Raw genomic sequence first — 25,796 nt, 5'->3', positions numbered from 1 at the left:
CTGTTATGATTAGGCTCAATCTTGAAAGGCTATTCGTGTTCTTTGATTTGTTAGTTAAGCCTACTTTTAGGTCAGGGTGATACGTACATTTTGGGAACACGGTAGTGCAATTGAGTGGGAGCGCTAGCATAAATATGGAATCTATAGCTTCTATCTGGCGAATAGTAAGCAAAGGATGATCTCCTTCGAGCTTGACCAAACGAACATAAATGGTGGAGTACTCATTTTACATAAGCTGAAATATCATTTATACAGGGTCAAGTGTTTTAAGGATAAAATACATAGTAGGGTGTTACGGTAATCTAATCCCTTTACAGTGTAGATCATTCATATAGAGGATCATTGATCAAATTAGGATTATAACAATGGTTAACTAATGATGCGTCTATATGATGGAACATATAGAGCATTCTATATACTGAGAGTGCAATTCTAAGTTCTATGCGTGGATTCAACGAAGAATTAATAAGTTAGTGAATTTTAGTGCTAAATTCTTGATCTACTTATTGGAACCTCAGTTATATAGACCCATGGTCCCCGCACTAGTTGAGATAATATTATTTGTAAGACTCATGTAATTGGTTTTGATTAATCAATTATAATTCACAAATTAGACTATGTCTATTTGTGAAATTTTCACTAAGTAAGGGCGAAATTGTAAAGAAAGAGTTAATAGGGGCATATTTGTTAATTATGATACTTTGTATGGTTCAATTAATAAATATGATAAATGACAATATTATTTTAATGATTATTTATAGTTATTAAATAGTTAGAATTGGCATTTAAATGGTTGAATTGGAAAATTGATATTTTTGAGAAAATCAGATACAAAAGTGTTAAAATTGCAAAATTGCAAAAAGCAAGGCCCAAATCCATCAAGCCATGGCCGACCACTTTTGTAGGCATTTTAAACTCATATTTTCATTATTTTAATGCCAAATAATTCAAACCTAACCCTAGTGGATTGCTATAAATAGATAGTGAAGGCTTCAAGAAAATTACACTTCTGAATCAGAAAACCTGAGCCTTTCTCTCTCTACCTTGGCCACCACTCTCTCTCTCTTTTCTTCCTTAGAATTTCGAAATTACCTTAGTGATTAGAGTAGTGCCCACACACAGCAAGCAATACCTCAATCATAGTGAGGAAGATCGTGAAGAAAGATCATCAGCAAAGGAGTTTCAACATCAAGGATTCAGAGAAAGAGATTCAAGTTCAGATCTTGATAATACTCTGCTACAGAAAGGATACAAGGGTTAGAGATCTGAACGGAAGGAGTCATTTAATTCCGCTGCACCCAATGTAAGGTTTCTTAAATTTTATACGTGTTTATTTCATCGTTTTAGAAAGTTCATATTTAGGGTGTTAATAAACATACTTGTGAGTAGATATAAGATCCTGGTAAAATAAATTCCAATAGAAACATCACTGGATGTGTGACAGACTTCAAGAAATCTTTCTCTCTTGAGAAGGAGGGTTGAAGACGTATCGAACCCCGAGTGATCTTTCACGCACGAAAAAACTTCGTGCACGCGATAATCATGCTAAATTTTATGTGGCAGACTTCAGCTTCCGCGAGGGAAGGCTAAAGTTGCACTAAAATTCAAGTCATGAATTCTCTTCACAAGACCAAAGGGTGAAACATAATTGGGTGTGTGACAGAATTCAAGCAATCTTTCTCTTCTGGGAAGGACGGTTGAAGACGTACCGAACCCCCAGTGATCTTTCACGCACGAGTAAACTTCGTGCACGCAAGACTCATGTTGAATTTTGTGAGGCAGACTTCAGCTTCTGCGAGGGAAGGCAGAAGTTGCACTAAAATTTAAGCGATGACTTCACTTTAAAAGACTAAAGGGTGAAACATCACTGGGCGTGTGATAGACTTCAAGCAATCATTCTCTTTCAGGAAGGAAGGTTGAAGACGTATAGAACCCCCAATGATCTTTCATGCACAAAAAAACTTTGTGTACACGAGAGTGATGTTGAATTTTATGTGGTTGACTTTGACTTCCGTGAGGGAAGGCGGAGGTTACACTTAAATTCAAGTGATGATTTTGCTTAAAAAGACCAAAGGGTGAAACATCATTGGGCGTGTGACTGACTTCAAGCAATCTTTCTCTTCTAGGAAGGAGGGTTGAAGATGTATCAAACCCTTAGTGATCTTTCACGCACAAAAAAACTTCGTGCACGCGCCATCCCTACTTTGGGAAGCCTCAGGGAATGCGCACGATGCAGCGTGCTCTTGGAGCCCCTGAAGAGCTTACTCCTTTGAGGGGATTTTGAGGCATCCAGTAGTTCACAAGGCAAAGACTCGAACTTCCAGCAGGGTAAGTGTTACTTCGGTAGAGATTCCCTGACTAGTTTATAATGTCTCGAGTTACTTTCTTCGATGTAACCTCAGGAGTCATATTTACATCGTAATGACAGAAATCCCTATCAGCAACCTTCACCAGAAGTGATTTTCCTTGACTGCACACTTCCTACCAGCAGTACCATAATCAAGTTTGATCAAAAACTTAGCAGACGTCAATGATGTTGGAAGAAAATTGCCAGTCACTGCCACCGCGAGATCCTACAATGTCAGTTTCTGATCAACTTCACGGCTCGACGAAAAGGTAATGGAAGTAGTCGTTGACAAAGGATCTAGCACCAGCATCAGCACCGTCAGCGGGATTGAAGGTTGAGGGATCGGAGTTGGGAGCTAGACAAGGCCATTATATTCGGTAACCCTTTCTAAGTTACTTGTCACCGGCGGGACTGGTCCTAACTTCACCATTAGGCCTCATCACTTTTCATATCACGTTTTTTTGAATGGACGTGTCTTGGTGAACAATATGGGATTCAGGTCTGAGGGGACTGGTGGTTAGCTGTATTTTCAAGACATTGACCGGTTGGATATGAGCTTTTCCAAACATGCTTGGGTGCCATGAGAACTCCAAGACTATTTGCATCCACCTTCTTCATTTTTCTTGCCTGGACACGGGCGTAAGCCTTTACTTTTGACAATAGCCTTGGCCAGCAAGCCTCTAACTTCCGACCGGATCTCGGTGGGTTGTCAGGCGGCATCTTTCTTCCTTTTCTTGGACAGGATCTTCTTTTCGTAACTTGTGATTCACGATGACAAACGTCGTGCATATTTCCATCTTTCCTCAACTCTCAATGAAAGCACCAAAATGTTTACCGAGATTTTCAGAAACCAAATGTTTAGAGCTTAGGAAAGAAATAACATATTAAATAACAGATACGAGATTTTTACTTGGTTCAGATATTAACTATCCTTATTCCACGAGTTCATTTTATTAGGAACTTTGATTGGTGAATAATAATACAAATACGTATACAATGGAATGAAACTCTTTATTCCTCTTGTTTCTCTTGGAGAAGAAGAAGCCTTGTAGGAATTTTTTCTTATAAAGTCTTTACACAGTAGTATATAGTATTTGTCTTCAAAAAGTTGCCCCTATCTTATGGAATGTAGGAGTATTTATCGGCCAACCTCCCCTCGCACGCTGGATGGGCCGATCACATTTAGAGGAAATCTGACCGTTGATTAGGTAGGTGTCGTTTTATCACATGGCATTTAATTAGGCCAGCAAGTACAGTTTGGACATCATACACGTGTCGCCCTAGGGTCTTCCATTTTTGAATTTCCCATGTCGATGGCTGTTGGAACACTCAAGCAACTACGACTGGGTGCGCATGCTCTGTCCTACGACATAACGTGGGGGATAAATCCTAGCACCGTACCTGAAAAAGCCAGGTTGCCGCACCTGCAGTCTGACACATATGAGCAGAGCTTCCCTGTGATACAAAATGGAGTTACACAGTACCTTAAGTCCTTTAACGGTCTACCTAGGTATTTCTGGGGAAGCCCCTGACTTCTGCAGAGCATCATGCTTAGGCTCCCGGGGAGATATCACCAAACTCGGAGACTCCCTACGTCCTTATCTTGTGTAGAAATACCCCTCCTAGAAGTCCTTTGTGAGAGCCCTGGCAACCTCTTACGGGAATTTGAGCCAAAGGTACTAGTCGGTCGAGAATTATCTCTCCTTCCCGGATCAAAGTCCACGTGTCATGCTTACAAAAATTTGGACAACATATGTGTTTTTACATTATTTATTGAAATTTTTACATGAAAAATACAAATTGATACTTTATTTACAAACATATCTCTATAAGGTGTGGGCAACAATTTTGTCTTTAATGAGCTTTTACTTATCAAAATACCACTTACACATATCCATTCATGTTAGCCCAAATATCAACTTTTCCTTTTTTTTTTCTCATTTTTTATTTTCAAATTTGGAATTCAGTTAATTTTTCATTTTCTTTCTCAATTTTTTTATTTCAAAACCACCTTGCAGCCATTACCCTTTCAAAACCCACGAAAACCACCTCTCAGCCATAACCTTCGTCATCTTCTTCTTCCAACTACCTCCTTTATTAGTTTTTTTTTTATATATATATCATTCATTTCGTATATATAATGACTATTACCTTTGCCTCTGCTTCTCAATCTGATTCATTGCCAAAAAAGCTTCAAAAATGGGTCATAAATCAGTTGTTAACAAGGCTAAAGGGAAACGCACAGTCATCGTTGATGATGACTCCGATTTTGCTCCACCCGTGGCTAAAGTCATCGTCCAATAAAGAAGAAGTTGAAGGTGTCTTTGCTTGAAAAAGATTACAACTCTAACGCCTAGAAGAGAAAGAAGAAGTCAACTTCAAGACAACTGTGATGAAACTGTAATGCAACAGTTATATCTGTTGCAAGCCAGCTAACATAAAACCACAAAACAACTAATGATTCCATATATTTAACACAAATAAATATTACAACAATCGTGTTTTATCTGTTCAAGTCGCGTATTTGACAATTTCGAGCCCTACTTTCATAATACTATGATATTGTATTAGCAAAATCATTATTCAACTAACTAGCAACTTAAATGCAACTAGAAATGTTAAATGTGAATGTGTATCTATAAGAAACTATTTATCAGTATTTTTTTGTCAGTGGTCAATAATTAATTGTACCTTAATAGTAATATGTAGAGAAACAACTGTTAGACCTTTGTAAACCAACTTTATATCAACTAATTTAGTATATTAATAAAACTAAACATGTTATAAAAGTTTCTATAAAGAGCTTTGTATTGTATTGACAATATGAAATACTTACAAATATGATAAAATTCATTGTATTGTTATCATTTTGTAATAATTGATATGTCCTATTTTAGAGAGTTAGCAAAATATTTATGCAGCTGTTATGAAATATAAAAAATAAGAACAGCATTTCTACTTACGTGACTCTATCTACATGTGAATTTACTATTCTATTTGTAATTTAATATGAAAAAATTCATCATTGGAATTCTGGAAAACAACAAAAATGCATCGGAATAGACATTTAACTATAGTATTGATGTAATTTTTTTGGATTATACCTGAGTTTGATTGTTTGGGAACTCCAGTTCAGCTTTTTGAGATCTGCATTTCATGGATCTAAAAATTAAAATCAGGATATTAGTTTTATGCGAATTGAACTGGATTTCCAGTTGAATTTTAATTTTGTAGTAGTTTTTCTGCACTTCTTTTCATGATTTCAAAACAACACCTATTTTGATTGATTCCGGTCATCTTCTCAGGTGAAGTCATCGAAATTAATGGTGGTTCTATTCTGGTTAGATTTCGTTTCGGTTGTGTTGGGTTACTGGGTTGGTCGATCGAAGGTTGCGTGTGTGAGGTTGTTTATTTCGTTCCGTGCGGCTGAAGTAGTAGAAGAAGTGGTATTTTAGTAATATTTAGTTTATGAGTTGTATTAATGTTCAAAGGGCTGGCCATAAATATTATTGTAATTTAATTGTCTTTTTTGTATATACATGAAAAACTCCTTGTTTATTTATAACTTAAACTTTATTAATTAATAGGGTTTCTATAAAAAATACTAGATTTTTGGTAAAAGTTTATAATTTTACTGTCACAATGATTTTTCTTTTTTATAAAAGTACTATCTTTTTATAAAGCAACCGTAAAATAACAAAATAAAACAATAATGGAAAAACTAAAAAACAACCGTGCAACAACTGTGAAAACTTAACATAGTACACAGTATAAAACCTACGCAGTATTTTTGAAAAAAGTTCTACCCCACAATAAAAAAGTAAAAAAATTAAGGGATTTTTTCATTTTTACACTTCAAAATAGTTTTTTTTTTTTTTTTTTTTTGTATTTTTACAGAATTCTACATAGAAACTATTGCAAGTAACGTTGCAACTTAAATCGCAATAAAAAATCGTAGAGCAACCCACATAGAAACTACCAGAGAAACCACTTTAGAAACTCAAACCGTATTTCAAAAAAGATAAAAAAAACAGTATATGAGGTAATTCCCCAAAAATTAAAAATTTTAATATGTGGTATAAAAGCGTGGAAATTACACTTACTATGGAATTTTAAAAGTTCTTATGATAAATATGGCACATTTAAGTTTGACCAATTTATATGGTATTTTTTTGTTATTAGGTCTTTTTATGGTATTTGATATGTCATATATATGTAATTAAGTTTTCAAATTCCATATTTAATATTTTTATTTGTTTAGGAAGTTCTATTTGTCATTGATGTCGGAAAAGTCACCAGAGTTTGTTGTCGGTGCCGAAAAAGTCACCGGAGTAGCGATCGGTGCCGAAAGTTGTTGGAGTTGCTGCCGGCACCGAAAAAATCACTGAAAAAATACCAAGAAACCGGTTTCTTCAGCAAACTGGTTTCTTGGTGATTTTTCCGTTGACAATGCCAATTCTAACGACTTTTCTGGCGTTGGTAGCAACTCTGACAACTAATACACCGACAGCTATTCCGGTGACTTTTTCAATACCGACAATAAACTTTGAGAAATTCGTCAAAATTGGCATTGTCGCGGGAAAAATCCCAAAGAAACTGGTTTCTTTTCTTCATCAAGAAACCAATTTCTTGATGAAGAAACCAGTTTCTTGGTAATTTTTATTTTATTTTATTCTCTATTTGGTTGATTAATGAAATAGTGTATATCATTTTTGTTTTGTTTTCATAATCTTTATTATTGTTGTGTAACAAAACTAGTTCATTGATGAAGAAACCACTTTCTTGGTGAAGAAATCGGTTTCTTGATGAAAGAACCACTTTCTTGGTGATTTTTCTAGTGATTTTGCTGGCGACAATGCCAATTCTGATAACTTTTTTAACGCCGACAATAACTCCGGAGATTTTTCCAACACTGGCAACTACTCCGGCGACTTCTCTGGCACCGACATCAAACTCCAGAATAGTCGTCGGAATTGGCATTGTCACCGGTAAAATTACCAGAAAAGTCACCAAGAAAATAAATTCGGTTTCTTCATCAAGAAACCAGTTTCTTAGTAATTTTTTCAGCGACAATACTAATTCTGACGACTTTTTCGGCGCCGGCTGCAACTTCGGCGGCTTTTCCGGCACCGACAGCTACTCCGACGACTTTTCCAGTGCCGGCAGCAAACTCCGGTGACTTTTCCGGCACGAGTGACAACTCTGGCGAGCACTATAGTTTTATTTATTTTATTTTTTTAAAAAAATAAATATGAAGAGAATTTTAATATTTTTTATGGTAATTTAATTAAGTTTTTACTTTTTATGAATCTTAAATTCAGATTTCTTTTTAATGTTTTATAAGATTTGTTTTAGAAAAAAACTATATGTTTAATTTGATTGGTTAGATAATGTCATATTTAGTGACATTTACTTTTTATGTCATATTTATGATAACCTTAATAATTTTTCCAAAGCCCTATAAAAACTCTATAATTAATGGGAAATTTACAAAAATACTGGAATTTGGGTTAACTTTTACAAAAATATTGTCCCACGGAAATTTTTTCAAAAATACTGTATTTTTATAAAATACCAGTAAAACACAAAGCAGAACAACTCGAAACAACAGTAGAACACTAGTAAAACACCAGTAGAACACCAGTGAAAACTTAACACAGTATACTGCAGTATGAAACTTATAAAAAAATACAGTAAAAAAGTAAAAAATACCGCTTGACAGTATTTTTGTAAAAAAAAGGGCAAAAGTTAGTATACCATCTAAATTTCCCATAATTAATCCCATATTTATGAAAATATGTGGCTCATCCAATTCAGGTAGATGGGCTAAGGTTCGACTTGACGGCATTATTTGTCCTATGGGCTTAAAAATGTGTATTGGGTCGGGCCTCATGAAGCACTAACACCAACTTTCCAGTGAAAAAAATAAAATAAAAAACGGAAACACTTAAAAATTGGGAAGAAAAGAAAAGAAAAGAAAAGAAAAGAAAGAGAAGAAAAATGGAATGGAATGTATTGGTAAGCAATTCGTGACCATTTGAGTCTTTACGGTCATTCCCTCATTCTCTCTGCGCTCGCTCCAACACTTTCTGCTCATTCACGCATAGAAACAGGTTTTTGATTCCTTTAATGTAATTTAATTGATCAAATATAATCAATTAGCATTTCAATTCTCTGTTAATTTTATAGTTTTTTCTTCTTTTATTTTTGGGGTAATAATCCGATTCAGATCGGATCGGATCGAACCAGACCTAAATGGCGGCGTCGAGGCGGCTCCGAGATCTGCAATCGCAATCGGGAAACAAGACCTGCGTCGATTGCTCTCAAAAAAATCCTCAATGGGCATCCGTATCGTATGGCGTCTTCATGTGCTTAGAGTGCTCCGGCAAGCATCGGGGTCTCGGTGTGCACATCTCCTTCGTTCGATCTGTCACCATGGATTCCTGGTCCGAGATCCAGATTAAGAAGATGGAAGCCGGTGGCAACGACCGCCTCAATGCATTCTTCTCTCAGTATGGTATCCCTAAGGAGACGGATATTGTCACTAAGTACAATACCAACGCTGCCAGTGTATATCGGGATCGGATTCAAGCCTTGGCCGAAGGCCGTTCGTGGCGGGACCCTCCCGTTGCAAAGGAGAATGTCGGTGCTGGCTCTAAGAAGCCGCCTTTAGCTCAAGGCGGTGCTAGGAATGGCAACAGCGGTTGGGATACTTGGGATAACGACGATGGATTTAGATCTCCTTCTTCTTCGAATGACATTAGGCGAAATCAATCAACGGGCAATGTTAGAGGAGCTGGGGATGGTCACGGGGGCATGCCGTCTCGGTCGAAATCTACGGAGGATATATACACGAGGGCGCAATTGGAAGCCTCTGCTGCCGGTAAGGACAGCTTTTTCCAACGTAAGTTGGCAGAAAACGATTCTCGCCCGGAGGGACTTCCTCCGTCGCAAGGTGGCAAGTACGTGGGTTTTGGATCGAGCCCGGCTCCTCCTTCTCAGAGGAATAACAGCGCCCAAGGCGATGTATTGTCTGTTGTTTCTCAGGTAATTCTGCTGCAATGTCTTCTTTTGATTTTTTATTTTAAAGTTTTCTTCTTAGTATAATATTAAGCATGAGCAAGCGTACATTTTTCTTTTTTGTTTTATCTTTTATTGTTCTTGTTTAGGGATTTGGTAGATTATCACTTGTTGCCGCATCCGCTGCTCAATCGGCTGCAAGTGTTGTTCAAGCTGGCACAAAAGAGATAACTTCTAAGGTATTTGATCATATTCTTTTTTGCAGTTGATGAGATGAACGAGATCCTCTGATTAATTCTATTTCTCTTTGTGCTTTATTACTTATGCATTTATGCTTATGGATAGACTTAAGCTCAGAGTTTTATGTTCCTTTTTTTTAATAATAATAACGGCTAGAGTTTTTTCTTATTTGATTAATAGAAATATTTGCTTAAAAACAAAGTAGAAATAATTGTTTACTTGTTGTGCTCAATGCTATTTTGTGGTGGCTGAAATTGTTGTGAGTTTATGCGATGATATCCCACTTTGTACTGTCCCTTTTTGTCCTCCATTCCCTATCATAACTCGGAGAAGGATGGTGTGTTACAGTTAATTAACCTAATCTACTCAGCTCCGCTAAGGTTGTCAATCTGTGGAATGTTTATAGGGATTTTGAGTTTTGTTTAGTAAGGTGTCAACGTACGAGTTTCTTGCCAAAATTTCTTTGTAGATCATGGATCATTGGTATTTGAAAAAGAAAATTGGACTTTGTTTACGCTCTCAGTGTGGCTAGTATTTTGCAATGCGATTCTTAAGTGAATGGCCTCTTGATTATTCTTTTGCAATTAGGAGAAACTATGTGAAATTAGCACTTATTATGCTGTTGTATTATTCCCAAGCTTGGCATTTCTCTGCCCGATCTATGAAGCGAGCATTTTTACATATTCTATTTACAAGAAGGTCTTCATATTTTACTTTACTGGTGTGAAGGTTAAAGTAAAGGCACTCTTTTCTTAAGCTAGGCTCATGGTTTATTTTTACTGCAGGTCAAAGAAGGTGGTTATGATTACAAGGTGAATGAAACTGTTAATGTTGTAACTGCAAAGACTTCTGAAATTGGACAGAGGACATGGGGGATTATGAAAGGGGTCATGGCAATAGCTTCACAGAAGGTTGAAGAGTATGCAAAAGAAGGAAGTACCTGGACGGCTGACAACTGGCAGCGTAATGATAGTGAACAAAATGGATACTATCAAGAGTTTAAGCAGAACAAAGAATTTAATTCTTCCTCTGGTGGGCAGTCCTCTTCGGCTGGTCATGTTAATTCTTTTAACTCAACTTCTTGGGATGATTGGGACCAAAAAGACAACAGGAAGGAAGAATCAACAAAGGGTAAATCGTCTCACAACAATGATGATTGGGCTGGATGGGATGATCCGAAAGAAGATGGGTATGATAGTTTCTATCAGAGTGAATCTGATACTAAACCGGCTGGTCAGAATGGAAAGTCTGATGCCACATGGACAGGGGGAGGGTTTCTCTGAGGTTAGTGTAGTAGGATAATTAATGTGGTTATATATACTAGAATATTTGAATGATCTGTTCCTATTGAAATTGTGCAGACTTTATGATGCTGGGCGTTAATGGTCATTTATTTTTTAAATTTGCTGTTGAGTAGTTACATGCTGTTTTTGACTTGTTTGTCGTTTATTTTATTTATTATTAGGCTGTTATCCCATTTTGTCCTTTGTGGTGATCCATCTGTATTATATCTTCTATTTAGATACTTTCCAAATATGTAATTGTTTTTGCTGCTGGAAGAATATACGTTTGACTATTCTGAATCTGAGAATTTCAGTATTTTCTTTTTAAAATACTGAAGGATAGCGGCGTTCCTTCTCTTCAAACCTGTAATCTACTTGATTATAGTGTTTTCTCTCACATTGCTCGTCACTTTATTTTGGTAAATTAGTTGATATGGACATAAACTAACAAGATACAAGTTTTTGTATCTTGGCATATGAAAGTGGTATTACTTTCATATTGGAGTTGGATATGTTAAAATTTCAATAAATGAAAAGTCTTTTTATTTTTCTAACATGCTATGTTAATGAATTGTATTATCTTTTGGTTTGACCAGGTAGAATCTTGTTTCCTTTTCTTAGAAAACTCATGGTCGAGGTCAAGGTCAAGCCATAAATAGTGCCACTCGGATAGTGGTAGATGTCTGAGGGATGGGGTGGGAGGTGTGGTGATAAAGATTATTGGATATTGAAATTTATTGGAGGGGCTGCTTCACAACCTTTCCTAAATTTGGATTTTAGATCCCATTTCGATGGGGGATACACTTTTGTTGTGGTTAGTATATTCTTAGCTCTTATATTTTTTCTTTTCATATATTTTTTTTAATGGGAATCTTGCTATGTAACCTATTGGGGGAGACATTTGTGTGGTTAGATGTAATTTTATTTAATGCTCAATTGTCAACAAGATGGGTTAAGTTGCCCAATCAAAGGAGAACTGATATTTGTAAGTGAGTAAATCAAAGTTACTTTCTTTGGATTTGTATTTGACTTGTTTTTTTCTCTTTTTTTCCCTTTTCTTTTGGGGTTATCTTGTATTCATGTTCTTATATCAGTTTTTATCAAGAAATTGTTTAATAACTAATTGATCATTTAATAATTATTGGCATTGGATGTTTGCTACGTAATGTAGTAAAATTGAGTCCACGCATACAATCATATTCATTTCGTACTCCCCCGAATTCTTTGGCTTGAACATTACAATAACCTATCTATCTGACTATTCTTACTAGTTACCCGTTATTGGAGGGAAATGCTCTTATATAGAGTTTTTATTTAGTATATGACTTTTGTAAGGGCTCATTTGGAAGGTTGTTCTAGGTCATATTGTATTGTATTATATTTAAGAGAAATTTACATGTTATACTAAATTTGTCATTTTTTATAAAAATACTGTCAGACGGTATTTTTTATTTTTTTACTGTGTTTTTTTATAAGTTTTATACTGCAGTATACTATGTTAAGTAAGTTTTCACTGTTGTTTTTTTTTTGTTGTTTTTAGTTATTCTGTTTTGTGTTCTACTAGTGTTTTATAAAAAATATAGTATTTTTGAAAAGATTTTCGTGTATCAGTATTTTTGTAAAAGTTAACCCAAATTCTAGTATTTTGTAAGTTTCCCCTATTTAATTGGATTATATATTATATTTTTATATAATATGATATTAAACTTTAATTTATACTAATATTATATGTTTAGGTGTCCATAAAAGTTAATACAACTTATAGTTTTACATAAAAATATTATATAAAATACAATTCAATATAATACTGTACAATACAATACGGTGTAATACGACATACCAAACGAATCGAATTGTTTATCAAGTTCTTAATGACTTTCGAGGAGGGAAATTAGTCTGACAATGGGCTAACATTTTTTCAAACAGATCTGATAGTAATGTCCCTTTAAATCAAAATTACTCCCGGAGAGGTTTTTCACAACTTTGGTATCTATCAAACGAAAGCAAACTATTTTATTTAAAAGCATTAATGGTGTATAGAAGATACCTATAAGTACACATAAACAACTAGTTTCACACATGAGAAGGGTCGTCGTCATTTTCGGCAACTAGAATTCCATCCTTTTTGGGCAAAAGTAATTCAGATGACGTTGACTGGAGTGGCTCTTTGTGTTGCACAACAAGCACAGAACAAGAAATGACATCTCGAGAAGAAGCTAATGCGTCTCCTAAGGGCCCCAACTTGACTTGTTCATCAATGTTGTGATTCAGTAATGGAGATACCATGCTTAATGGAAATCGTCCCTTTCCAACAAGAACTAGCTCGTACACCATACTCTGCCCAATACTCCTTACCGTCTCCATTATGTCATTCTCCACCACCTTCTCTATGAACTCTACTTCTTTTGACATCTTCAATTCAACCATTGCACCCTCATCAAGCTCCTAAAAAGTATCATAAAAATTAGTTACAATGTTATACATGGGAGTGAAAACATTACTTCACAAATATGTATGCACCTTCTCTTTCTCATCATTTACGATGGAGATTGAGCAACAATGTCTTTCATGATCATGGTTATCATAACATCTGAAGGTTAATCTGATGACAGTCACCATGACATCTACATGGTGAGCCATCCTCCCAGCCAACTCCAAAGCTTGTCGATCGTCTGGTCCTCCCAAAAACAAAACACACACCTTCTTTGGAATATTAGTTGCTATTGTTGTTGTAGTATTATTAGTAGATGTACTAGCTGAAGCAATAAGCATTTGATCAGATTCAGATCTCAATTTGAAGCCGCGGTCAACAAACACAGATACCGAGCATGGTGCTGTCTTTAGAACCCTCTGATTTATCACTTTCCAACAATGTCCCGAGACTTCCATTGATGACAAAATTATCATCGACACCCTCTTGGCTTGGGCAACATGAAGTATGTCTTCGTGCATAGAAGATAACCCTGAGATAGCAGTTGTATGTCGTATGGTGATTTGGCTGTGGACATGGCTGTAGGCTTTAAATGCAGCAACTATTTGGTTTTGGTAGTACAATGTAGAACTATCTTTGCAGATATGGTCGACAAAAGGAAAGCCATTTTTGCGAGCTCGGTGGACCATCATGATGGAGGACGAACGATCAGTGAGCTCCACAAGGTGCATAACATAAAGCTTGATAGGTGAGCTTTTTAGGGATTCAATGAGGCTGAGAAGTGAGGGTACGCCTTCGGGTTCATGGATGACAACCATGATTCGCAACTGAGATTCCTTGGCTTTTGTTAACTTTGAATTCAATGATGAACTAATAATGTTGGATGGCGACTTCGACTTGTAGATAGCCATGACTGTTGGTGTGGTCATGAAAGTAGTAAATAAGGCCATCATAACCAAAATGGCGAACATCTCGTCATTTAGCACCTGTGGTTATTGTACATGTAGAATATTCAAGTTAATACATGATGGTATGTTTAGATATCCAATAAGCTTCTCATGACACGATTGATAGCAAATTTTAATATCATATTCTACCTATTAAATAAATAATTTTATGTCGTATAATCAGGACTGACTTTGAATACAAGCGGCTCAAACTTGCATAGAGCATTCACTTAATAAGACCCCGATTTGTAATAAATTTTATTTTTTACGTATAAAAAGGCTCTAATTCTCTTGAACAAAATTCCATTATATATACAAAGTTAGAAAAATAAACTTTGGATTGGGCCTCATCCAGAGCTGTGATATTACACAAATGGTGCTTCGAGAATGCAATAATATATGAAAGAAGACTGATAGAATTGTGTATTGATTTATATACATGATATAAATATATATAATATGTAATAGTTTTTTTATTTTTACCTTCTAAAATATTATTTTTTTGTATTTTTATGAAAATTCGCATAACAATATCAACAAAGATAACTTAAAATACAATCTAAATTTATATTGTAACTCACATAACAATTATCAGAACAACTAAACTATAAAAGTAATAAATAAGTTGTGATTCTACTAATATTTATTAAAGAGGATTATAATAGGCACTTTTGTGCATATTGGTAGGATTTTTTTTTTATATAATTTAATACGTAGTCCTACAAACTAATTTATTTAATTGTGAAATATTTTAAATCTCACTTTTGTTATTATATATAGCTATTTTATTACAATGTTAGTTCTTTTGTCGTTACTAGCTCAAGAATTAATACTGTATCAATATCAAATGTGTAACAATTGAAACTTGCTAAAGATAACAGCATAAAAATTTCTGCCCTAAAAAATTTAGGTGACAATTAATAAACAATATAAAAATTTTTACTACCAAAAAAATTACACAGAAAGAAGAAAAGAAAGTACATAATAATTTTTTGTGAGAAATTTCCATAAAAAGTTAAGAAATCATGTCTATATATGAGATACATACACGTTCATAATTATGTTGCTCTAGTTTTGTAGTGGGAAATAAAAAGAGAAGTAAGTGAATATTAATTAACTAATTTGTAAGGGAGTATTAATAATCATAAAATGATTAATTTCAATATTTTCAAATGATGGTATACTTTTCCGTTATAATCGGTGGAAATGTGTACTTGTACTAATATGCATTAAAAAAAAAAGAAGTCTTATTATGAATGATAAAAGTATTTTAGAACTTAGGTTGTATTTAGTAATGAAATAGACAAAAATTAATTTTTATTTTTATTCTTTTGTTTAATTGTATTTTAAAGTATGGAAATGATTTTTTTACTATTTAAGTGAAATAATCATTTTAATGCAAGATAAAAAAAATTTTACAATTTTTTTTATCAATTATTATTATAAATTTTAAATTTTATTCCTTTTCAATTTTATTATTTATTCTATTTATATTCATATTCTCATTCTCATGTTTTTGTATATAATTAACATGACCAACATTATAATAATATAAATAAGAAATCATAAGCATAACCTAGTTTTAAACCTCATCATCTGTAACCACTTGAGGTTAGCTCAAGTGGCCATAGGTCGGTGTGTGTCTTGGAGGTCCTAGGTTCGAGTCCCAAAAAAATATGATTGTAATATATAAACGCTTAAATAATAAAAAAAAAAGTTTCAAACCTCATCCCACAAAGAAAGTCTCTAGTTCAAATAATAAAAACAAAGTACTAGACATCAATGATAGTTCAAACATATATATATTAATAGAATTATGATTTAAATTATAATTTATTTTTTTAATGTTGAATTATAATATAAAAGAGGCATGTTATAAGAGCTATAGTTTAAAAAGTTTTTTTAGCTAACTTTTCTCAACTGTTGTTCTATTTGCATTTAACCATCTAAACTTAAATTTTGATGGTAAAATTATAATTACTGAATTAGTAGCAAATTTAAGGTGTTATTCCGTTAATTGTCACTATGAGTTGTTTATTCATACACTCTTGTACACATGATACATTTATGTTTGTACAACTAATATAATTATTTAAAAATTATTTTCAAAAATCATTTTAAAATCAAATAAAAATATTATAAATTTTAAAATAATTTTTATATCTTCAAAATAATAATAGTAATAGTGTATCAATATAAATTTGACACATGTTCAAAAGTATACACATAAGCTTTATATATTAGCAGTTAACTATAAAAAATAGATGACACCTTAAATTTGTAAGTAGTTTAGTAATTTAAAGAATTTTATTGTCAAAATTTGAATTTAAAAAATTAAGTGTAAACAAAGTAATAATTAAGAAGGTTTAACCGTAAAATTCTAATTTAAATAAAAAACTATATAAGATTATTATATTATTGATACCGACATGCATTACATTCACCACTTTCTTACATGTACAAATAGCTTTTTATTATTTTGCTTGGGCCAACACCACTATCTTCCTATTGATCGTAGATAAATATAACATGAAGCCATATCTGGAAAATCAAGACAATATAGATATAGCGCAACATCAACTTTAATACTTTGTCTTTAGGTTCAGTTAAGCATTTTCCTCATAATAAAGTAGAATCAATATATTAATATTCCACCTTTTTAGATTATGCGCATATATCAACTAAAAATCACAACGTTTTAATTTTATTTTATTACAATTTAATAAATTGTGTTATATTTATAATAGGTGCCACTTTATGATGTTAAATATCTTAAAAGTTTTTTATAGCATAAGAAAATATCAATATCCACAAACATCTTAGATAACTCTTATAATCGAATATCTTGGTTATTGCTAAAAACACGAAAATTAATGATAAAATTTATAAAATACTAATAAAGTTAAATTATTATACTTATTCATACAATTTAATAATAAATATTAGTTTTATTTAGATATCATGATATTGTTTAAATTATATTATATCATCCTTTTCAGAAAAAAAAAATATATATATATTATATTATATCATATAAATTAAATATGATAATATTTGATACTCACTTGATAAGAAAATATTAATACTAAAATATATTTTTATAATTTTAAAAATTATTAATTAAATGAACTTGATTTTTTTTAGGGTCGGCCCTAAAATATAATAGACCATAGGAAAAAAAAACAGTTGTACTCTTATTTTGACAAAAATGTGATATTTTTTAAAATTAATAAAAAAATTGTATAATTTAAAAAAGATTTTTTTTGTTAGGACCCTAGATTAGGTGGGCTCTAAGTACAAATCTAGCCTAGCCTATGTCCAAGCTTAATTAATTCTTGCCTATTACTTCAAATCACATTTTTTTAATGACAAATAAAGAATATCACTATATATATATTTTAGAAATATTGAGAATATTTTGGTCTAGGTATGTAATGGAGATATATACTTCTAAAACTTTTTAGGCAAAAGGATATATTGCTCTAAAAAATTTGATATTCTAGAAATTTAGAAATATGAATGAAAAATGTGAATATTTAATTCTTTGGTTTTCACAATCTATTTGGAAGTTTGATAATTATATTTTTATTAAGTAGTCTTTTGTAGAAAATTGTTTTTTTTAAATGACTTTTATTATGTATTTATATTATTAATTTTCTCCAAATGTTAACTATACTAATTAAATGCTAATTTAATTATACTAATTATAGCCTAATGGTATTTTAAAAAAGATTATACACACTAAAGGTACTTTTTATATAAAAATATATAAAAATAAAAATAAAAGAAAAATATATTATTTGACATCTTAAAATTCCAACACCACTACTTGATGTGTCATAGGTGCAAATCAATATGCCGAATCCCAATTTATTTATAATTTAAAATATATGATATATTCAAACCTAATATTATTTTATTAAAAAAGTAATGTTGAGCACTAGCTACCAACAAATATGGTGGAATGAAGGTTATGAGGAATCCTAAAAAAGCACAAGTCATATGATGGTTTCATCTATGAAAATAGTGTCTTGCTATATTAGTTTAGCTCACTAAAAAAATAAGCTCCAATAGGGATATAAAATATATGTTATATTTAACACATTCTAAAAGTGAGTTAAATTTTGCACGAGTGAAATTTGCATAATAGTAAATATTACTCCTTTTATTTAGTCATTTAAATAATTATTTATCATAAAATTTCAATAAAAATTTATTATTCACTATGTTTGTGTATTAAAATAAGATTGTTTGCAATATGGGTAGTACAGTTTTAATCATTTTTTCAAATCAATCTGCATGCAGTTTTTTTAATTTCCCAAAATATACCTGTACCATGAAATTAAAAAATTATAAAAACCGTACTGCAAAAAATGGTATGGTGCAGTGCAGTTTCTGCTATTTCTATAATTTGGACTATCACCAAATAATTAAATTATCACAAATAATAAAGCTTGAGCAACACCTGTCAAAAATATTTTAAAATCAATATGAAAAAAAGTTTCAAGTTTAAACAATACAATAATTAGTGAATTTTAAACTGGTCTTTACATAATAGATTAAAATAAATATAAAAATTAGTATTTCGTCTTGTTTAGAAAAAATTCAAACTGTGATATCACCACAAAAAATTTTAAACCGTATTTTTTTTTGCAAAGCAGTGCCGTGCAGACAGTTTGAGTGGCTTTATGAACAACCCTATACTAAAATATACAATTATAAAATTTGGACCAAATATAACATTCGAAAATAAATAAAAATATAAAATGAAAATGAATTTAATTTAGTTATATATAATATGCAATATGCATGCATGCAAACGAATATAATTAGAAAAAAAATTAATAATAATAATAATAATATGGTAAGATTAGTGAACACTTAATTACCTTCTTCTCCTTGCCGATATTAAGAACAATGAGCTCCACCAATCCTTTGGTATTCATAAGCACACCCAAGGCCAAGGAATCCCTGGCGGGAATCTTACACAGCATACCCACCACAAACGTCCCCAGAATCTTACCGGCGCAGGAAGTTGATATGACCACCATCAGCAGGCCCCATGCCTCCGCCCCTCTTATCTTTGTCACGTCCGTCTTAAGCCCACTCGACGCGAAGTAGAGCGGCAGCAGCAACCCCGACACGAAATCCTCTATCCTTTTTATCAGTCTCCCTGCGAACTCTCCTTCTTTCGGAATTGTCAGCCCGAAAACGAATGCCCCGAAAATCGAATGGATTCCGATCAAGTCCGTCAAGAAACCTGACGCCATCACCCCTCCCAATGTCAGGCACATATACACTTCGTCCCCAGACACCTGCTGGTGGCCGGACGAGCATTGTTTGGACACCCATCTCATCACGGGTCGAACCGCAAGCATCATGAAAGCCACGAAAGCTACACCCGATAGCAGAACCCAGATCGACACCAAGGAGCTGCTGCTACTCCCTCCCGCCAGAGCTACTGCGAGGGCGAGTAGAATCCATGCAGCCACGTCGTTGAAAGCTGCAGCGGCCATGGCCATTTCTCCAACTTGGGTGGTGAGAAGCTTGAGTTCGGCTAAGATGCGGGCCAGGACAGGGAAAGCTGTTATGGAAAGGGCGACTCCCATGAATACAAGGCACTGAAGGTAGCCGGATTTTTCCTCTCCCTTGACGACTCGACGGAGTAGAAAGGTGACTCCGATACCGAATATGAAAGGGAGTGATATGCCAGCCAGAGCTATGGTGAAAGCTCGGCGACCACTACGGCGAATGGAGGACAAGTCAAGCTCAAGACCGACCAAGAAGAGAAAAAAGAGGAGGCCTATGCTGGCTACAGATTCCAGAATAGGAGTGCTCCATGAAGGGAAAACCCACTTCGTGAAATCTTGGTTTCGGCCAAGTGCAGACGGTCCAAGCAGAATCCCACCCTGAAAAATTAAGTGCAACACACAACATATTAATATATAATCAGTATTAGCTCTGGTATACGAAACATAAACAACAAACACAATGTTATATAAATATGATATAGCTAGTGATGTTATGCGTACTAAAATCTCGGCAATGACTTTGGGCTGGCGGAATGGCTTGAGAAGTAAAGCTAGGCAGCGGCTTATGAAGAGAACCAAAATGGTTTGAAGTATTAGCAAAGGGAAGGCGTAGTTGAGAGGGTTATCGCCTTGCCAGGCTCCGTCCGATGAGGTCTTGATCGTTGTTATGTTTGGCATGATTAATTAGTCTTTGATTCAATTGTGTATATTACACAGGGCCAGGCCACATGTTCTTATAGGGAAACTAGTGACTAGTAATCATCATGTCCAGACAAAACTTAATCCAATTCATAATATTTATTATGTAAGTGGTGGTTCTCGATTCAATAAACATAACATATTTATTTTTGATTCAGCTGCATCATATATTTGTGGAGCAGTTTCCACTTTAAAAGCCATCCCACTTACAAAATTTTAATCTTTTTATGTAAGTGCCTTTTGTTTTTTTGTTTTAATCAAATCCAATCATTTAGTGGCAATCAAATCATGGCATGATACGAATATGGACTAGCGAGTCATAGAAATTAGATGTGGGAGATACATTAATTCAATGTGTTGGGAAATGCTGTATTATATAAGCAAACTTAAGTTTTTTACTTTCAATGAAGTATATTTCTGCATTTGCATGGACTCGGATCCCCTCTCAAGGAAGCCTTTCCAATTTCCTATCGAAGGTATAAATTAATGACCTGTGTCTTTTAATTAATATTTTTTCAAGACTTTGTTCGTTTTGTATGTTTTTTTTTTTTTTCCAAAAAAAATTATCTCAACTAAAAGGAAACATGCACAAAAAGAAAAGTCTTTTTTTTTTTTTTTTTTTTTTTTTTTTGAAATAAGCGTGTTATCATTGATTCAAATAAAGCTAGACCTCATGGTCGTTATATAAAAGGTTCTCCGATAAGACAAAGACCGGGATAGATCCAAACATCTGATGAGCAAATGCCCATCTAGCCACATTGTGAGCGGCAAAATTACAAGATCGACTGATAAAAGAAAAATTACAGCTAAGAAAAGAGGGAGAAGACTTAGTACAAAAAGAGACATAGTTTTCAAGTGCCCAACGAGACTCCTTCCCATTGATAGCATTGATCACCACCCTCGAGTCATTCTCCACTATAACAAACGTTGACCCGATATCCAAGGCAACCGACACAGCTAAGCAGCAGGCCGCAACTTCTCCGCAAAGAACATCAGATAAATCCACCCGAGCCGTCTAAATTCTAATCACTCCGCCAAGATGATTCCTAGCAACAACTGCAATACACATATTGTCAAATCCCACTTTTACATCCCAATTCAGCTTAATCCAATCCTGAGGGGGAGGGGACCAAGCTTCCTTGAGATGAGGAGCAGGACTAGGGAATAAAAAAGCATGCAAATCAGCATAAGAAATACAGATCTCATCAACACGTTTTTTCATATCAACAGGGCAATTATTATGGACTTTATCATTTCCCACCCTCCAAATTGTATCGACAATAGTCGAAGCATATAAGAAAAAATCCTCCGCGCTTGGACTCCTCTGTGCTTTAGATCCCAAATAAATTTGACCCCATTCCATACTCGGATGGTTGTATCACACACAGGATATATACCCCAAGGAGAGGATCGCCATAAGTGAAAAGCCACATCACAGGAAAGGAACAAATGTTCCATAGATTCTTCCCTCGTACCACATAGAGGACAACTTGTGTCCTCAATATGGAATCTTTTACTAATCACAGATCTTATAGGCAGAGCATTAGACAAGATACACCACCACAAGACCTTATGTCGTTCCAGAATTTTGCTATTCCAAAGCTTGTTCCAGAGATTCGGAGCAACGTCACACTGGGGGGCTCTGTCCAAAGCTTGAACTAGATAAGCAGATTTACATAAGAATTGCCCATTACTTGCCAGTGTCCAGATCCATCTGTCAGGGCCTTGACAAGAAGGGTGGCCCCCTTTTAGAATAGCAGTAACAATTTCCTGGTCAACACTCTCAATCAGCTTATTAACATCTCATTGACCATTGGGTAGCAGCAGATCAACCACTCGATTGAGGTTGGAAGGAACACCCCCAATTGGTTTCGGACAGAAACCTTTACAGTGAGGAATCCATGGATCCACCCAAAGTCTAATTAGCAATTTTTCCCCCCGAACTTTGACATATACCAAATCATGCCCTCTGAACTTTTTTGGCGGTTAAAAATTCCCCCTGAACTATTGAATTTGTTAGATTTAAGGACTTTTCTCCAATTTCATCAATTTTACTGTTTCAGTGATTGTTTATGTACTAAACCATGCTCCCCAGACATTGATATCTACTAAATCGTGCCCTTCAAACTTTGATATGTACTAAATAATGCGCCCTAAACTTTCATCCATGTTACAATTTTTTTACTAAAATTAGACAAAAGTCCTTAAATCTAACAATCTTAATAGTTCAGGGGAAATTTTTAACGGCAAAAAAAAAATTCAGAGGCATGATTTAGTACATGTCAAAGTTCGGGAGAAAAAATTGCTAATTAGCCAAAAAAAAATATTACAATTAATATAATATTGGAAATCAACATTACTATATTAGGCACATACCAAAATTATACTTCAATCTATTAAATTTTTTTTTTTTTTGAGAAAAAAAAAACTGAGTGACATTATTTAAAAAATTAAATATATGATATAATTTAAGAAATTATCTAATATACTCTTTTTTAATTTTTTTTTTAAATTTACGGTTTAAATTTCTCAGGTAGTTTCTATATGTGTTGTTATACGAATTTTGGTTGCGATTTAATTTGCTCCGTTAATTGCAATAGGGGGTTTCTATGTGAAATTCTATAAAAATAAAAAAAAAACCTTTTTTAAAGTGTAAAAATAAAGAAACCCCATATAATTTTGTTCTTAAATCATAAGTGTAATTAATAATTAAAAAATTACAGTATCTTAACTTTATTTTTTTAGAAAAAGTAGCAACTAGTATATCTGAAAAAAAAAAAAAAAAAAACTAGTATTCTTTTTCCCATCCATTTGAAGGTCATATTATAAATAAAACGTTAAATCCGAACAATATAAATTTAGTTAATAATTTTATTTTTTATTTTTTTAAAGAGTAATTTGCGGCATAAATACTTAAGTTTAATTTTTAATTGTAAATAAATACTTAAGTTTAATTTTTCGCCGCAATAATATGTAAGTTATATTTCTGAAAGGTATATACCTAACTAATGTTAAGACACGTGTCATTTTCTTATTGGTTTATTTAAACTATTTTTTTTTAAAAAAAAATAAAAAATTTACTAACTTGGAACAATCAGAGATTAAGACGAGTAATATACTTAACTAGTTACTTACAGAAATTATAAAATTATAACTTAAGTAATATTACCATTAAAACTTAAACTTAAATATTTATTTACAATTAAAAATTAAGTTTAAGTATTTATACTGCAAATTATTCATTTTAAAATTTCATTTCTCACAAAAATGAAAGCTCAAGTTGCTTGGCGACTTTTATTTAAAGGGAAAAATATATTGTAAAAAAAGTTAATAGAAAATTAAAATGTTTTATATTTATTGATACCATTTTAAAATGTAGATTAAAATTGTTCAGGAAAAAATGTAAATTAAAGATAATTTGTGTATATCGGAGTATATTGAATTTAAATAAATATTTAGATATTTTTCGTAATAATTATATTGTATTAATTATATAAACTTTGATATAATTTTAATAAAGTCAAGTAGCTTTTTTATTTTATTTTTTTTCATCTCAAAAAACTAAAATTTTAAGATAATAATGAAAAATATATTATTTTTTTTTTAGGTAAATAACATTATAAGTAGCTAAAATTTTAAGTTTGTAAGTAGTATAATTCAAATATTAATTTTTAGCCGCATATGTACCTAATATTTGTAAAACTGTAATTTTTCTCTAATTTCGTGTGTACAAACTCTGTTATTTTCTTAAACAGGCCACATATAAGGTCTAGATTCTTGATCATTGGGTCTAGACAGAAACATATAGTATCAGTTACTTCCAAATATTCCTTTAATAAATTTAAGACAGAGTCTGTACTGACAAAACTGAAAAAAATTACAGTTTTATAATTATTAGTACTTATGCCACTAAAAATAAATATTGAGTTTATACTGCTTACAAACTTAAAACTTTGAGTACTTATGCCGCTATTTATTTATTTATTTATTTATTTTTAAGAAATATACATGTTTAATAATTTTTGGTACTATCGGAGTATATTTAATGGTAAGTTTCGTTTTATTTTATCAGTTTTTGTTTTGTATGAAAGATGATTTTATAGGTGAAAAAGAATTTAAATCAAAGGTGTTGTAAGAGTATTATTTAGAAACAAGGTGTCATTAGCTTATACGTTAGACAAAGAATGTGGTAGGCTTTTTGGACAGAGGATCCGAGTCCAATTTGGACAGTAATATAATGTTATAGTGGGTAGCCAAAGAGGCATTTATATAAGTTTTTGCAGATAAAGCAATTTTTTGTGTTAAATAAAGACTAAAGAGAATGCAGAAATTAGTTGCTTCTGCGTGATATTTAAGCAGAAGAATCGAGAAAAAGAATAGTTTATAGTGCATGTGATTTGTCAAACGACTCCAAAGATTCGTATAGTATATTAGTAAGTGCATCGCGATAAGTTTAATAAATAATTATGAAAGGTGAATTTGGCCACTTTGTTCTTATAAGTTGATTTGTGTGTCCTTTTGGAAAAATATATTTGATTCTCTTTTAATGGAAAACGTAGCTAATAAAACAAATCTTTGCAGCCTTAGAGCTTGGAAAGACCATTGATCAGTTTGTTTGCTATTAGCCAACAGTAAAATTTGTTAGACATTTAATATGAATAAATGAAACATGTGAATGTGTATATGAAATGCGAAATTAAACGAACATATACACTATATAACTATAGAATCGAACAGTTATTGATTTTTTGAGCTTCAATCTCACAAGAGCTTTAGATGTACAAAAGAAGTAATTAGATTTTCAAGCTCTCTCTACTCTCTTTAAATAGATTTACTGTATTTACAGAATGAGTAGTAAATTCGGAGACCAAGACCCTATACTTATATAGGTGAGATCTTCCATCAAGGTCTATTCCATAATTAATTGTTAGAATATTTTAACAATTAATTCTGAAAATTAAATTAGATAACTGAAATATTTGGAAATTAAATCTGACCATAATTAGAATAGTTTAATTAATTAGTAAATAATTAATTATATTTTATAAATCAAATCAAATAAAATATTTGATTTGTTACCATATAAAAATTATTCTAATATTCTCCAACTTGATCAATATTTAAATTATTTTAACACTTAAAACCCAACGTTTCTCGTTACATAATAAACATAGAATAATTCTATGGTAGTGACTATGGTTTTGTTCTTATACTATGCATACATCTTTTTAGCTATTGATTTACATGACTTTTAAAAGTCAAAATTGCATAAGATGTATATGTTTGTAGGTTATGAAA

General features: G+C 32.7%; 2 protein-coding genes across 2 annotated transcripts; one reads left to right on the top strand and one right to left on the bottom strand.

The window, feature by feature from the left end:
* Nucleotides 1-8,141: 8,141 nt before the first annotated feature.
* LOC115698253 (probable ADP-ribosylation factor GTPase-activating protein AGD6) lies at nt 8,142-11,914 on the top strand. The gene is made up of 5 exons (XM_030625456.2): nt 8,142-8,460; nt 8,577-9,394; nt 9,517-9,606; nt 10,393-10,891; nt 11,487-11,914. Exons 2-4 carry the CDS (start codon nt 8,603-8,605, stop codon nt 10,888-10,890), a joined length of 1,380 nt encoding a protein of 459 aa, XP_030481316.1. The 5' UTR covers nt 8,142-8,460; nt 8,577-8,602; the 3' UTR covers nt 10,891; nt 11,487-11,914.
* Nucleotides 11,915-12,642: 728 nt separating this feature from the next.
* On the bottom strand, nt 12,643-20,767 carry LOC115698176 (cation/H(+) antiporter 20). The gene is made up of 4 exons (XM_030625359.2): nt 20,301-20,767; nt 19,158-20,177; nt 13,411-14,307; nt 12,643-13,335 (listed from the first exon to the last, which is right to left on the bottom strand). The coding sequence occupies exons 1-4, from the start codon at nt 20,475-20,477 to the stop codon at nt 12,964-12,966; spliced, it is 2,466 nt and encodes an 821-aa protein (XP_030481219.1). The 5' UTR covers nt 20,478-20,767; the 3' UTR covers nt 12,643-12,963.
* Nucleotides 20,768-25,796: the final 5,029 nt, after the last annotated feature.

Source organism: Cannabis sativa, chromosome 7 (genome assembly GCF_029168945.1).
Source record: "Cannabis sativa cultivar Pink pepper isolate KNU-18-1 chromosome 7, ASM2916894v1, whole genome shotgun sequence".
Lineage (NCBI taxonomy): Eukaryota > Viridiplantae > Streptophyta > Magnoliopsida > Rosales > Cannabaceae > Cannabis > Cannabis sativa.
The sequence above is the reverse complement of the archived record's forward strand: the minus strand, read 5'-3'. Positions and strand labels throughout refer to the sequence as shown.